The sequence below is a fragment of the Lampris incognitus genome, chromosome 18, assembly GCF_029633865.1.
Source record: "Lampris incognitus isolate fLamInc1 chromosome 18, fLamInc1.hap2, whole genome shotgun sequence".
Classification (NCBI taxonomy): Eukaryota; Metazoa; Chordata; class Actinopteri; order Lampriformes; family Lampridae; genus Lampris; species Lampris incognitus.
Window position 1 is genome coordinate 39,245,409 of NC_079228.1, and position 16,733 is coordinate 39,262,141.

Genomic DNA, 16,733 nt, shown 5'->3' on the forward strand with positions numbered 1-16,733 from the left:
AGCATCAAATAATTTATTGTTCACTTTTCTGACAGTAACATCGGGATGCTTTACATGAAGACACGGAGATAAGAGCAGGAGGGAAAGAGATGGATGAATGAATGGGGGAGGGGAGGATGGAGAAATGACAGGGGGGGGGGGTTTGTCTAAATCTTCCCAGCGAAGCTCCCGTTCTCGATCTGTTCATCCCATTTCTGCACCTGCATGATGGAGAGAGAGAGAAAGACAAAGTGAAAGAAATAGTATCATCCGGCCATCCATCATCCAAACCGCTTATCCTTCTTACTCAGGGTCGCGGGGATGCTGGAGCCTATCCCAGCTGTCATTGGACGGCAGGCGGGAGACACTCTGGACAGGCCGCCAGTCCATCACAGGGCCGACACACACACACACACACACACCTAGGGACAGTTTAGTACGGCCGATCCACCTGACCTACAGGTCTTTGGACTGTGGGAGGAAACCGGAGCCCCCGGAGGAAACCCACACAGACACGGGGAGAACATGCAAACTCCACACAGAGGACGACCCCCAAGGTTGGACTGCCCCGGGGCTCGAACCCAGGACCGTCTTAAAATAATATAATACCATAGATGCATTGAATGTGTCTCCACGAGGGGGGAAAGATGACCCTATCTGAGGACGGTTTTATAATGAAAAATAAAGTTGTTGTGTTAACTGTGAAGTTGTGTGGGCTTTACATACCCAGCTCATGGGGCACAGGCTCTTGTAGACCCTCTGGTACCATTCACATGGAGCCGTGTCCTGGTCTTTGCCTGACAGGGCCTTGTTACATCTGTGGAAGTCTGAGAGAGAGAGAGAGAGAGAGAGACACACACAGAGAGAGGGAGTGAGAGAGATTTTGATTTTTAAAAAGCAAACTTTTTTTTAAATACAACAATCATATTCAAATCACAAGCAAATAACTAGATATTTAAAAAGGAAAGTAAATCACATCAATCCTCCAGAAAAAACCCGCTGGTTGTGTTTCACTGAGCACAACACGTCCCCATGAGCCCAGGCAGCACCGAGCTGCTGGAGATCCGTCATCTCTCTGTAATAACTGAAGTCGGTCATCATCCTGCCTTCACCAGGCCAGTAAACAGCAGCTTTACATCAGCGTCTCCCGAGTCTTTCATCTTCCTCTTTCTGCTTACATATATGGCCATTTCTGCTTGTCCCAGGATGAAATTCATCAGCTGACATTTTCCTTTCACAGTTTGTTTGTAGTTAAACCTCCGAATGAACATGTGCTGGGAGAAAACCTCCCCTAACCCTGCTGAATAAACTCTCCAACAACATGAACAGTGGTATCAGGCGAACGCACTCCAGCTAACCGTCAAAAACTGTTTCTTTGAAGAGCAAAAAACACATTTATCACTCACACCCTGACCAATAACAGAAGGAAAAGCATTAACTGCTACTATCCCATGTAAAATTGTCCACTGAGAGTCAGCAACCTTCTTTGTTAATGGTTTGTATAGACCCCTCCAAGCAGGTCTGACACCAACTCCCAAGCCCAGATGACTTCGCCAAGGTGTGTCAACACGATTGTTTAGTTCACCCTCGTTTAGACATTTAACCATCGTTCCATACAGTAATTTGCCTTTTGCCTCTTCTAAATTTAGAAAAGCACTTCTTCTCTCATCTAAAACAGAACCCGAACAGTCATCAAAACTGGGGCGAATACTGAAACAAGGAAAAGGATCATCTACATTAGGCACCATCAAACCATTGCTGTACTCATGTAACAGGAGGGACTCGTGTCCCGTCAGACAGCGTCTCCAGTGGTCAAGCAGCTTGTTGATGATCCTCACAGAAGGCACTCCCAGACCAGCCGCAGGAGCAGCTGCATTGCTCAGGTCAGGTCCAGCAGTGTTCACCACCGATTCAAGGGTTAGAAAACCTGCTCTGCAAAACACTCCTGTGACTGCCGATTCTGCCCAGCAGGGGGCGTTCAGACGTCCTCCATGCGCCACAGGCGCCCTCAACAACCAGTAGAGGGAGTCACTTTGCATTGTCCTCTCTTTCACCACCATCTTCCACACTGTGAAGACACCGTGGTAGAAAGGTGGCAGGGTTTGGAACTTCAGAGTCTTTAGATCCATGAGGAACAGTGAGTCATGCAGTCCCCAACCACCAAACTTCTGCAAAACTGTGCGTGCCAGTGGTCTCCACACCAAGTCTCTTGGGCCATAAAGCAGTCTCTGGATAAACTGAAGACGGAACGCAGCGCCTCTACTGGCCAAATGTACAAGTCCTTGTCCTCCTTTGGAAGACAAAGAACAGCCTGGGGAATCCAATGTAATTTATCCCCCAAAAAAATCAACTAAAACAGCTTGAATTCTTGAAAGTAAATTTGGAAGGGGGTCAACACAAACTAATCTGTGCCATAATGAGGAGGATACTAGAGTGTTGATTACAAGTGTCCTCCCTCTGTAAGACATGCTTGGCAGGAGCCACTTCCACTTTTTAAGCCGGCCTTCTATTTTTTCTAAAACGTTCTCCCAGTTCTTTTCCAACACAGATTCTTCACCCAAAAAACTCCCAAGTACTTTATCCTTCCTTTTTTTCCAAGTCAGCCCTCCTGGTAGAGCTAAATTGTCCAATTGGCCTTTTCCCAACCATCACAGCTTCACTTTTCCCCCAGTTTACCTTAGCAGACGAAATACTATTGAAAAGGTCCACAGTCCCATCCAAGATATCGATATCGCTCTGTTTGTTAATCAACACCATAACATCATCTGCGTATGCTGAGATTTTTACAGCTGAAGTGCAACCTGGCAAAAAACCACCTGAGAGTTTTTTCTGAGTTTGTGAAGAAAAGGCTCGATGGAGAGGGAGTACAGCATTCCAGAGAGTGTGCATCCTTGACGTATTCCCCTCTGTACAATAAAAGGTGCAGCCAAACCACCATTCATTTTAAGTATGCTCATAATATCACGGTACAGTACCTGGATCTTGGCTATGAAACCTGGGCTGAACCCAAAAGCATTTAGCATCTGCCACAGATACTTGTGTTCAACCCGGTCAAAAGCCTTTTCCTGGTTTAGGGAAATGAGACCAGTATCTATACCCAATGAGCCAGAGATTTCCAAAACATGCCCAGTTAGGATGATATTGTCACTTATTAACCTGCCGGGCACAGAGTAAGTCTGGTCAACATGAATGGCCTTACTCATCACCTCTCTAAGTCTACAGGCTAAAACTTTAGAGAGGATTTTCTAGTCCCCACACAGCAGAGATACAGGTCTCCAAGTTCCTCAGGTCTTGTAGATCTCCCTTTTTGGGGAGAGGAGTGATAACTGCCCTTCTACAGCTCAGTGGTAGTTGTCCTTTGCACAAACTGTCCTGAAGCACCTCCAGCAGATCTTTACCGATCACAGACCAAAAGGACTTATAAAATTCAACGGGCAGTCCATCAATGCCAGATGCTTTTCCATTTCCCAGGCTAATCAGAGCAGTGTACAGTTCATTCAGAAACAGTTCCGCATCCAACACCGCATGGGTATCAGCGTCCACCTGAGGTAGCCCAGCATAAAAAGAACTAGCCAACTCTGAATCCTCCACAAATTCACTTTTAAACAGTTCATTGTAGAAGGAGGTGGCATATCTGCGGATCTCAGGGGTTCCCGTTATCGTGGTTCCATCTTCAGAGCATAACGAATGAAACCACAAAAAAAAAAAAAAACTGTGATGGGGCATCCATTTGAGACACATTCATGAAACGTGAGCGGGCCAGAGCTCCCTGTGCTGTAGCGCCCAACAGGTTGGCTGAGGCAGCCTTTTTCGCTTTAAGGGCTTCAATATGCCCTTGATTTCCTGTAGAATCCACTAAACTCTGTAATTCCACTAAAACTCTGTAATTCTACTACTTCAATCTCCAGTTCTTGAAGAGATCTGGTAATGTGCTTAGTGACATTGCGAGTACACTGCTGACATAACTGTTTTATTTTGCTCTTTCCTATATCCCACCATTGTTGTACTGAAGAAAAAGTGGTTTTGCTTTTTCTATGTAAAGCCCATAGAAATTCAAAAGCCTCTCTGAAAGAGCTATCTTGCAAAAGACCAGTATTAAAATGCCAATATGCACTCTGTACTTTAACATTGTGAATGAAAAAAGAGCACTGAACAAGACAATGGTCAGAAAAACCAACAGGAGTTATTTGACTTGATTTGAAGATACCAAAACAATGTTTAAAACAATAACAACGACCAAGTCTGGCCAGAGATAACAAATTGTCCTTGGAGTGACTCGAGGTGTACTGCCTGTCACTCCTGTTAAAACCTCTCCAAGCATCTTGTAGGCCACGGGTTTCAATCAGCCGCTTAACTTTTCTTCTACCTCAGAAGAAGAGGGACTAAAACTCTTTTGAGAAAAGCACACCAACACCGCCACCGTTAGTTAATGTATGGCTTAGGATGACCTCCCCAGGCCGCTCCTTCCTCCAGTCACTTTCATTCACAGCGTCACTGTGAGTTTCTTATACAGAGACCACATCCAACCCTTTCATTTCTACCAATTTGAAAAGAGAAACTCTTCACATCACTCCTTGCTCCATTTATATTTAAAGACCCTATTTTCAAATCAGCCATGAAAAGGAAAGAAGTTGTCTCTACAACAAGAAAAACACCTACAAACAATATGTGGAGAATCAATTGTGTCTTAATCATCATGGATTAGGTGTGCTTTGACTTTTGTCGTAATTTCCTTGAGCCGGTAAATCTCTTGGTCACTGAAAGCCCCCCCTTCCTTCCTCTGCTGTGCCACAGACCTGACAAAAGATCTCAAATCGGGGAAGAACTGTTCGGTTTAAACTGCCCTTTGGCATTTAGTTTTGGTTGGAAATGTCCTTATTTTCTTAAGGGGATAAACAACGGTTTCATCCTCTTGTGATGGTGTCCACTCACTTTCCTCATCCGATGACTCATCCAACACTTTCTTAGCCTCGGCACCACCCTGCTCTTTGTCAGACATTTTCCTTTTACTACATTTAGCCGTTAGACCATCCTCCTCCGCAGACATGTTTTCATCATTCAGTTCATCACTGACCACACTTCCCACACTTTGACCGCACTTTTTGTTTTTTTAATCTTTGTCACGTTTCTTTTCCTCTGTCAGCTTGTGTTTTTCTGGTTTCTCTCTGGTCTGGGCATTACCAGCTTCATTTCCACTCTTAGCTTGGTCCCGTTTCTCAGTCTGCTCCCTGTCCTGCATTTCTGCCTTGGTCTCCCCGTCTTTCTCTGCAGACTGCTGTGCACCGGGCGAGTCGGACTCGGCTTCAGGCTGCGGTGCTTCAGGCGGGTTCGAGCCGGTCTGCTCTCCGGCCTCAGGGCAAGACCGAACCACATGTCCTTCTGCACCGCAACCGAAGCATTTCATGGTCTCAGAGGTGGCAAACACATTGTAACTAAAACCGTCCACTTTGAACGTGAGAGTCAGGTCTAAATCACCCGTGCTGTCCTTGAGGATCATGAAGACCTGTCTTCTGCGACACACAACATGGCTTAGCTTTGGTGACTTGGACCCCAGCAGAACCCGTTTAATGGGGGACACCAGCTGCCCGAAACGTGACGGCTCCATGGCCAACACTTCATTTTTAATAAACGGAGGTGCGTTTGAAATGGTCATCTTTTTAGCCAGGTTCACCAGCGGGAGAACAGGGTGAAAGAATCGCGAATCACTACGCCACTTTCCACCACCTCTTCAACTCTGGCCACGTCATCTAGGAAAATGACAATAGCTTTGTTCAAAACCGACAACCTCTCCGACAGCATAGCTGGCCTCCTCCACCCAACAGCACAGCTGGCCTCCTCCACTGAACAGCACAGCTGGCCTCCTTCACCCAACAGCACAGCTGGCCTCCTCCACTGAACAGCATAGCTGGCCTCCTCCACCCAACAGCATAGCTGGCCTCTTCCACCCAACAGCATAGTTGGCCTCCTCCACTCAACAGCCGACACTCGGTAATATTTTAACTGCATGTCGGCGTGTCAGCTTCTCCAGCGCTGCACAACTACTGACAACAGGCATAGTGCCCGGCTGCCAACCACACTACCAAACTACACCCAAAAAACAAAACACCACCACCTAATAACAACAAAACACGAAAATAAACAGTTTATTTTCGTAAACACAGTTTATAAACAGAAAGAAAGAGAAAGCACAGAATTTTCGCTCACACTGAAGCGAAAAACGCTGTCACTCCGTTCACTCACTCAGTTTCCACTCACATCCGCTCGACAGAGAGAGTGAGAGAGAGAGGGAGTGAGTGAGTGAGACACAGAGAGAGAAAGATGGGGTAAGAGAGGGAGTGAGAGAGAGACAGAGGGAGTGAGTGAGATGGCGTGAGTGAGAGAGAGTAAGAGGGACAGAGAGATGAGTGAGACAGAGAGAGAAAGAGAGAGAGGGAGTGAGTGAGTGAAAGACAGAGAGAAAGATGGGGTAAGAGAGAGAGACAGAGTGGGAGTGAGAGCGTGAGAGGTGTAGTGAGTGAGACAGAGAGATGAGTGAGACAGAGAGAAAGAGAGAGAGGGAGTGAGTGAGTGAAAGACAGAGAGAAAGATGGGGTAAGAGAGAGAGACAGAGTGGGAGTGAGAGCGTGAGAGGTGTAGTGAGTGAGACAGAGAGATGAGTGAGACAGAGAGAAAGAGACAGAGGGAGTGAGAGAGAGAGAGAGAGAGAGAGAAAGAGAGAGAGAGAGGTGGAGTGAGCGAGTGAGAGAGATGAGTGAGACAGAGATGAGTGAGACAGAGAGAGAGAGACAGAGGGAGTGAGAGAGAGAGAGAGAGAGGTGGAGTGAGTGAGTGAGACAGAGAGAGAGAGAGAGAGAGAGAGAGAGAGAGAGAGATTATTGAGGAGTTCGACTTTAAAATGAGGAACAACTTTCAAGGAAGTGATGCCCTGTGAAATTTGAAGTTATTATGAAAGAATAACGAGGTAAATTTCTGCAGAAGACAACTTTTCCTGTTCACGAAATATTGACTCAGGTCCAGAGTCAGTATTGACTAAGCATCATTTCTTATTAAATCATTCATCAGTATCTACAGTCAGACGTGACGTTCCTTCTGATAAAAAGCAGATGTGAACATCCAGTCTTACTGTGGCTTTTCCAGAAAGACTTGAAATCTTTTTTTTCTCTTCCCAACTGTATCCGGCCAATGACCCCACTCTTCCGAGCCATCCCGGTCGCTGCTCCACCCCCTCTGCTGATCCGGGGAGGGCTGCAGACTACCACATGCCTCCTCCCATACATGTGGAGTCGCCAGCCGCTTCTTTTCACCTGACAGTGAGGAGTTTCACCAGGGGGATGTAGCGTGTGGGAGGATTACAGTATTCCCCCCCCCCCCAACAGACGCCCCGACCAACCAGAGGAGGCGCTAGTGCAGCGACCAGGACACATACCCACACCTGGCTTCCCACCCGCAGACACGGCCAATTGTGTCTGTAGGGACACCCGACCAAGCTGGAGGTAACATGGGGATTTGAACCAGCGATCCCCGTGTTGGTAGGCAACAGAATAGACCGCTACGCTACCCGGACACCCAGACTCTTTATTCCAACCGGCAGCAGCTCAGGTTGACATCTGACAGGCAGAAAACCTGCAGCAAAACCTGCTGGGCGAGGAATCGTTTCCCAGTAGTTACCTTCATCTGAACAACTTCTTTTTCAAATTATAGAACTTCTCCAGATTTCTCAAGAAACATGCAAAATCTGATAAAGGCAATCGACGAAATTTGTGCAGTCTGATTCACCAGCACGAGAATGAAATGGTTTAAAAAAACTCAAAATGACAAAAAAAAATTAAAAAATACAAAAGCAAAACTGACTGTTTTCCCCAGAACAAGTTGTAACTTTTAACTGAGAGGTAAATGTGGTTTTAGCACAATTATTCTTTTTACTTCAAACTGACCGAATCACAAGAAATCCCATCTCATTTTCTCCTAAAAAGGGAATCACTTGGTAAACCCTGTGTAGAAGAAAAGGAAAACAGAAGAAGACAACTCGGATTGGTGCAGCATCAGCAGTAATGTGGACGTTGTACCGGACCGTTGTGGTGAAGAGGGAGCTGAGCCGGAAGGCAAAGCTCTCAATTTACCAGTCAATCTTCGTTCCAACCCTCACCTATGGTCATGAGCTTTGGGTAGTGACCAAAAGGGTGAGACCACGGATACAAGCGGCTGAACTGAGTTTCCTCCGTAGGGCTCAGCCTTAGAGATAGGGTGTGGAGCTCGGACATCCGGAGGGAGCTCGGAGTAGAGCCGCTGCTCCTTCGCGTCGAAAGGAGCCAGTTGAGGTGGTTCGGGCATCTGATTAGGGTGCCTCCTGGACGCCTTCCTTTGGAGGTTTTCCGGGAACGTCCAACTGGGGGGAGACCCCGGGGTAGACCCAGAACTCGCTGGAGGGACTACATGTCCAACCTAGCCTGGGAACGGCTTGGGATCGCCCAGCAGGAGCTGGAGGGCGTTGTTGGGGAGAGGGACGTCTGGAGTGCCCACTTAGCTTGCTGCCATGGCGACCTGACCCCGGAGAGGCGGCTGATGAAGAGATGAGATGAGATGAGAACTCATAGATCGGACTATGTAACAATGGAGATGTCAGTCTGTTTGGGTATCATTCTATGAAGCAGAACAACAGCTCTTCGTGTTTTTGCAGCCCTCATCTGTTGCTTTCCCTTTTGGTTTTCAAACTACAAACTCAGCATTAGCCATCACAGAAAGACAGCTAGCGGCTACATTAGCTGTAGCTGCTATGTCTGGAATGAAGTCTGAATGGAGTCACTTTCAGCCCCGTGGGCAGAAAGCCTCTGGATGAAACCCACCTGCGCAACAACGATAACGAGATTAAAGCTAACAGAAATAAAACACAAAAGCATAATCCAGATAAAACGCACAATTTAACACAAACAGATGCCAGTGGACGCAAACAGAGGCACAACAGATTTCCCATGGACGGCGTCAGCTTGTTGTTTTAACACCAGAACGACCGGGACGTCACTCCTACCCAAAACCACCATGGGCGGTCCACATGACTGCCACGGTTTTTAAACTCTATATTCTGTCAAGGTAAATACCCAGTTGAGATATTAATGAATTACATATGTTAGTGTGTCTGTTGTGAAACTAACTGACAGCAAAATTAACATTTCAACAACCTTATTACGATTTAAAATGGCCGCTGTCCAACGCCTGTAAATACTGCAGCGCCTCGGTGGCAGTCATGGTGCGTCTCTACCCAGACGTGTTGGAAATAATCAAACATCAAGTTCAGACTATTTCTCTGCACTGGAGGGCGCTAGTGTGTTTCTAGGACAGAGCAACGAACTTCACGAAGGAAATGACGCGACCAACACACGTCATAATAGTGACGTGACGCACACGATCACGCGCAAATTATGCGCATTCATTTGACCGCTCATGGTCGTTTTTTTGTGCAATTGATCTAAAACTCATTTTAATGCAAATATAGACAATTTCAGGAGCATTCGGGAAGCGGCAGGTCTGTATCTTTTTCCAGAGATATTTCATAGCAGGTCGGACAATAATCATCTCCGATTACGGTTTACTTACATCGGTGCTCATGTAGGTAGTAATACACAACCAATAACCACGAGAAGACCAGTACAGGCTGCTGGATGGGACCGGAGGACACCTGAGCCTATATGGCGCCACGGTATGATGCAAATGTGCTCATAAAGTGCATTTTCCTCATGTATTTTTGTGAAAGCCATGCAGGGTTTGTTGACAAAATAGACCAGACGGCGAAACGACATTTTACTCAGGGTTAAATTGTGGCCGGTGTGGACACTTAAAATGGGAAGACTAAACTTGGCAGCCATTTCCATGTGCTATGTAAAATCCAGTGAGGTGAAGCTCAGGTGGTTTCTGTGACTGGTGACCAGTGTTTAGGTTTACCTGGTGTGGTTAAACGCTCAGGTTGGGTTCAACACAGGAGAAAACAAGGGAGCCAGCCAGTAGGCAACTGACACAGCAGAACATATGGATGGACAGACAGTTTACAGGTCAGTAAGACTATCCTGGTAAGATCTGACAGTCCAAGTAAAGACATTCAGTCCAAAATGGAAAAATCCATCATTTGAAAAGATGAAGATCTTCTGCAGGAACACAACTGGTAGTCCTAAAAGTGAAAGCCAGTGCAGAATATCAATGACTTGACTTTGCAACTAAAAAGTCACTAGGTAATGAAAGACTATTTCCATCACATGGAATCTGGGTGTTAAATGCACCGAGAGAAGACACACTATAACTAAAGAGAATAAAATGTGCCATCCTCTGCTTGTAGAAGACCTGAAATGTATTTGCTAAAAACTTCTATTGGCGTGATCCTGAGCTGCTGACTTACTGTCTGCTCTACCTGACTGCTGTTTGTACTGTACACGGTGCGATTCATTTGCCTCTTAATTACATGCCAACATACTGAATTCTTCCAATACCACAATCTGATTGTTTTTTTTTTTTAATGAGTGTTGCAGGGGGCATCTGGGTAGCGTGGCAGTCTAATCTGTTGCCTACCAACATGGGGATCGTCAGTTCAAATCCCCGTGTTACCTCCGGCTTGGTCGGGCGTCCCTACAGACACAATTGGCCGTGTCTGAGGGTGGGAAGCCCGATGTGGGTATGTGTCCTGGTCACTGCACTAGCGCCTTCTCTGGTCGGTCGGGGCGCCTGTTCGGGGGGAGGGGGAACAGCATGATCCTCCCACGCGCTATGTCCCCCCTGGTGAAACTCCTCACTGTCAGGTGAAAAGAAGCGGCTGGCGACTCCACCTGTACGGGAGGAGGCATGTGGTAGTCTGCAGGGGGTGGAGCAGCGACTGGGACGGCTCGGAAAAGTGTGGGGTAATTGGCCAAGTACAATTGTGGAGAAAAGCGGGGGGGGGGGGATAAAAAAAGAGGTGCTGCAGTGACACAGGACTTAAAAAGTGAACAGAAACTGATAAGTATTTTTGTCAACTCATTCCTCATGTTATAGTGCACAGCAACGCTTCAGAGATCATCAAATACAGCACAGAGGTTTTTAAAGGGCTCAGAGACCAGCCGATGGAGCTGGCTGTCATGAAGAAGTCCAACACTACGCTGCTGGTTCAGGTCAGCATAAATTATATCTTCATCTGTACTCTAACTTGTTATGACAAAGCTCCACGCCAGATCAGAAAGTCAGTGAGGTTTACGAATGAAATTTCTCCCAGTTTTTTTTTTTTCCCTTTTCCAGCCTTTACGTCTCTTCACAAAATGCCTTTGGCCTAAATTGAAAACCTCTTACCACACCGGAAGCCCGCTGTCACGAAGTGAAATGAATCTCTTCACTCATTTTTCTCCTTCAATTCAAACAGCGGTAGAAGGCTACCCACCGAACTGACAACACGCCAACGTCGGACACATGCCCGTCTACACACCTATCAATGTCGAGTAGAGGGAGACGCCGTCCACGTAGGTGAAGACGACAGGACGCAGGTAGGCAACGTAAAGGTCTACCCTCTGAATGAAACAGGTCTAATATTATGGTCTGGATGTACCCTACCTTGTAACTACAGCTCTGACACCGGACACCAAGAAGGTGATCCCGTATGATGCCGCTGGTAAATGTCTCACGCCAGAACATCAACCAGAGTTCTGAACCAGCTCGGTTTAGATCCGGCTAGTCTTTCAGTCAGACCGGCGACATCCGTCAACACCAAACTGCAAATAATTGATTAGTTACCCAGGTAGTTCTGGAAACAGTTGCGTGTCTGGTTGGTGTTGGGGAAGCGGGCGTCAAACGGAGCCGTCCTGTAGTTTTTGATCTTCTCCTCGATCACGTCGGCCATCTTGTTACACAGTTGTAGATCTGGGGAGAGCAAACACTACCGAGTAAACACACACACACACACACACACCGTGCTTCCAGAAACACAGACACTGATTACAGACAAGAATAAGAGACAAACTGAGAGTACGACCAACAGGGAAACGGGTAACCGGGCCAGCGGAAGGTGGTGAAACTGATGCAGTGTGTAGTGACAAAGGTAAAGCGTCTCCATTGACAGGTGAACCATCCCATGTGCACCGCCGGTTCTTCTCAGTTGTGGAGCAAAGTCAAAGAAGTACACACAAAATGTGCACCAGTGTACTTTTGGTCCTGACAACCTTCAGATCTCTTCCTGGCATCAGGAATTAAAATAAGCTGCAGTTCAGTAGTACAGCAGCTTCTCTTGCTATTTGAAACTAAGATGGATCTCACTTTTAAGACTTTTCTCCTTAAAGTTCCCTTAAAGAATCCAAAACGCACAAGTAGAGACCTAAACCAACACAAAAGAGGCGGGCGGATTTCTACGTGCTGCGCAGAAAAAGATACGGTACTATTCTCTCAACAGGCGACGCCGCGTTGTGGACTGCTGCAGCATCAAGCTCGGACGTTCCAGCAGCCAGTCCAGGACTTTACCTGAACCGGCTCTCTACGAGCTTACCCAGCTACACCCTACGACTGTTGTCCGATTACTGCGAGTTTTCACAATCACGAGGACAGTGGTACCCCGGACAACAGCTGATGAGCGAGTCACCTCACTGGCTTGTGTGTATAAAGTTAGATAAAGTATCCCCTATCCCGAACTGAAAACTGTTTCTGTTCCCCGATTAACTTTTTAACGTAATAGAAACCTGAGCTGTGAAATAGTGATTCAGCTGCCGTTAGTTTACTACTCTACTCTAAATGTGTTGGCTTCTACTACTGGACTCTTACTTTCTTACATGACCTTCTTAAATGAGTATTAATTTGTGCCCTCCTTTGACCTTTTATGACCGTTCACCTGTTGTACTATTATATGTCAGTGTAAATCTACTATGTACTTTCATTCTAGTATTCACTGCTTCTTCAGTTTGTGTATTTGACAGGGACAACGCACAATTTTACAACTGCACCGGAGTTAGCCGGCAGCTAATTTGCATCTGCAGTCCCTGGGCAGGCAAACAAACAACAATTAATACAGAAGTAAAAACATAACAATACATAAGAGAACTACTGGACAGGCAGACAAAGACCAATCAAGACAAAATGAAAACATGGCAGTACATCAGAAAACCAATCTCAAAAGTTATAAGTATAATATGATCTATTTAAAACAGTGGATATAAATAGCAATCTGGCCTATATGACGACAACATAATGAATGTGGGTTTCATCTATTCAGCAACAATAAGTATAATTAGTAAACTGACCTGAAACATCAATAAATAACAATCTGACCTAAACCATCACAACAGCTATAAAAATCAATCTGGCCTGTTCAATGGCAGGAAATATAAATGACACACAAGTCTACGGTCAGGTTGCACCTGGGCTGGTTCCAGCCAGAACCCTATGCTGCCCCTGACTAAGAAACATATACTAGTAACTACTCTGAATCAAAACTTCAACAAAAACCCTGAGTGAAATCTAAAATATGTGCAAAATATTATTACATTATTAAAGCAAGGACACTTATTTGTGATTACACGTTTGTGCTGATTTTAACCAAAGCTTAAGACGCTTCTTAAACACCGCAAAGCTGGCTGACCCTCTGACATTAGGGGGAAGGGAAGTCCACTTTCCCACCACTTCTACTGGAAAGGCTGACTGACCAAAAGTAGTCTTCCTAAACTGTGGTACCCAAGCTCCCCTTGAAGATGCTCTGGTCCTGACCCGTACAGTTCTGTCACTGTCGGGAGAGGCCAGGCATGCTCTCAGAGGGGGGGGGGGGGGGGGGGGGAGTCCATGAATAATCTTGAACATCAGGCATGCATCTGAATAAAACAAAAAAAATCATCAAAATTAAGAAAGTTATATTTTTTCAGGATGTGGCAGTGGTGATATTCCCTTGGTTTTTCATCCAATATTTTTAAAGTCTGTTTCTATAGAGAAGACACTGGCTTGAGGGCGGTCACTCCTGCTTGGGACCAAGTGGTTATACAGTACGACGGATGAGGGAAAATCACGGCGTGTAGAAAAAGACTTGCGGCAGATGAAGATGCCTGATGCTCTTAAAATTATTCAAATCGAACTTAACGTTCCTGGATACCTTACCGACATGTGTTTTAAAAGACAAGCGCTTGTCCATTACGATGCCTAAATATTTTACATGTGTCACTTTATTAATAACTTCACCCTTTAATAAACTGTCCGGATCACCTGTGCTGTTGGTCCTTGATGTAAAGTACATGCAGCCTGTTTTGCTTACATGGGGGGGGGGGGGTCAAGCATGAGTTTGTAAGCCAATCAGACACCTTGCACATGGCAGCTGTTAGTTTAGCTGCAACTTGCTCTTTTGCTCTTGCAAGAGTGAGGAAGCCTTCTAGAGCAGTGGTTCTCAACCTTTCTGGGGTCCTGGACCCCCTGCGTATTTTTGATCTACCCTGAGGACCCCTCCACCTGATCTTGGGGGAGGGGGGTTGCAATTTGGTAGAAACAGTAGAAACTGCATTTTAAATTGCATTATAGCATTTATTCACTCTTTGGGGCAAAAATAAGAGCTTTCAGTTGTAACTTAGATATAGTTAACAAACAGAATTCTTATGCAGTAACTTTCAGATATGTGTAACGAAACAGAATATGTATTCAGTAACTTTCAGATATATGTAACAACAGAATATGTATTCAGTAACTTTCAGATGTGTAACAAAACAGAATATGTATTCAGTAACTTTCAGATATATGTAACAAAACAGAATATGTATTCAGTAACTTTCAGATATATGTAACAAAACAGAATATGTATTCAGTAACTTTCAGATATATGTAACAAAACAGAATATGTATTCAGTAACTTTCAGATATATGCAACAACAGAATTTTTATGGAGTAACTTTTAACAATGCAAACGGGAGCGAGATCTCTTATTAAAATACAATAAATGACACTTGTGAAACAGATGTAATTAGAGAAAAAAGTCCTGTTACCCTTTATAGTTTAGGTAGATAAAGGTCTCAGTCACATTTGAGTAAAATAATCCTATTTCTATTAATGTCATAGGATCTTTTTTTTAAAGATATTTTATTTCCACGGACCCCTTGCAATTACACCACGGACCACTAGGGGTCCGCGGACCCCCGGTTGAGAAACACTGTTCTAGAGGATCCTATGCCCCCTACACTTCAATATTTCTCAACATACCAACTCTTACCTGTTATCATGCAGCCAACGCTCTACAACTACTCCTAACTAGTACTACTATGATAGGATAACTACGTAGCAGCGTCTCCTGAGAGTACTACTGCTTCATATAGTACCACTACAATATCGACGTAGTAACGGTACTACCACTTCATTTAATATTACTGTGATAGAGGTACAAATACTTCATGTAAGACCCCTGATCATTTGGCAGATCCCAGCTGCTATCTGGTAACACATGACTCTTTTTACTCACTTAGATGAAAGCCTTTGCTAAATGAGTAGCGTTAAATATCTATCTATCTATCTATATATATATATATATATATATATACACACACACACACACACACACACACACACACACACACACACACACACACACACACACACACACACACACACACACACACACACACAGCATCATCCAGCTAATTCCAAGCTAGTGACATTATAAGTCAGCTAGCTAGCAGACATGCTAGCAGACATGCTAGCAGAACCGCCTCGTTGCAACTTGTCCAGTGTTTACGTGACGTAGCGTCAAACCCTTGCCTGCTGCCTGGCCGAGCGGAACTACAGCAGAACCGGGGGAAGAGAGAGAGACGGGGTTTCTTACCTCAGCTGTAGGGGAAACGGCCAAGTCCTGTCCGACCTCTCTCGCGTCCTCTGAAGGGCTCTTAAGAGCGATGCATTATGGGGGGGGGGAGAAGAGGAAGCCTCGCTTGATAATCAGACTAATTGTAAAGACTGCACTGCCATCTGCTGGCCAAACAACGATAATACACAAATACTTGACTGAAACCACAAGGGGATCGTGATGACAGACAGACAGACAGACAGACAGACAGACAGACAGACAGACAGACAGATAGACAGATAGACAGATAGATAGATAGATAGATAGATAGACAGATAGACAGATAGACAGATAGACAGATAGATAGATAGATGAATCCAGTACTTTATTGCTAGACTAACTTAGTTATTAGGAATTTGTTCCGTTGGTCTCAGGGACAATGAAACCACACGGTAAAGCGAGACACACACACACACACACACACACACACACACACACACACACACACACACACACACACACGCACACACGCACTGCAAAGACAGTGATCACATGATCAGATCTGTCTCATATACAGTCAGTGATATATATACATATATATACATGTATGTATAATTATTATTTTTTCCATCCATTATCCAAACCGCTTATCTTGCTCTCAGGGTCGCGGGGATGGTGGAGCCTATCCCAGCAGTCATTGGATGGCAGGCAGGGACACACCCTGGACAGGCCGCCAGGCCATCACACAGACCCCCCCCCCCACACACACACACAGGGGCAATTTAGTACGGCCGATCCACCTGACCCACATGTCTTTGGACTGTGGGAGGAAACGGAGCACCCGGAGGAAACCCACACAGACACGGGGAGAACATGCAAACTCCACACAGAGGACGACCCGGGACGACCCCCAAGGTTGGACTACCCCGGGGCTCGAACCCGGAGCCTTCTTGCTGTGAGGCGACCACGCTAACCACTGTGCTGCATATATATATACGTGTGTGTGTGTGTG

At 45.6% G+C, this 16,733-nt stretch overlaps 1 protein-coding gene across 1 annotated transcript; it reads right to left on the reverse strand.

Annotated features, from left to right (window-relative positions):
• On the reverse strand, positions 1 to 15,848 carry LOC130128881 (cytochrome c oxidase subunit 6B1-like). The gene is made up of 4 exons (XM_056298648.1): positions 15,761 to 15,848; positions 11,722 to 11,847; positions 706 to 806; positions 1 to 200 (listed from the first exon to the last, which is right to left on the reverse strand). The coding sequence occupies exons 2-4, from the start codon at positions 11,825 to 11,827 to the stop codon at positions 147 to 149; spliced, it is 261 nt and encodes an 86-aa protein (XP_056154623.1). The 5' UTR covers positions 11,828 to 11,847; positions 15,761 to 15,848; the 3' UTR covers positions 1 to 146.
• Between the last annotated feature and the right edge of the window lie 885 nt (positions 15,849 to 16,733).

Excerpts from the sequence above, each read along its gene's own strand:
- LOC130128881 (XM_056298648.1), bottom strand. The coding sequence starts at position 11,827 with ATGGCCGACGTGATCGAGGAGAAGATCAAAAACTACAGGACGGCTCCG. Across the intron at positions 807-11,721 it reads CTGTTTCCAGAACTACCTGG|ACTTCCACAGATGTAACAAG; the intron begins GTAACTAATCAA and ends TCTCTCTCTCAG. Across the intron at positions 201-705 it reads GCCTGTGCCCCATGAGCTGG|GTGCAGAAATGGGATGAACA; the intron begins GTATGTAAAGCC and ends TCCATCATGCAG.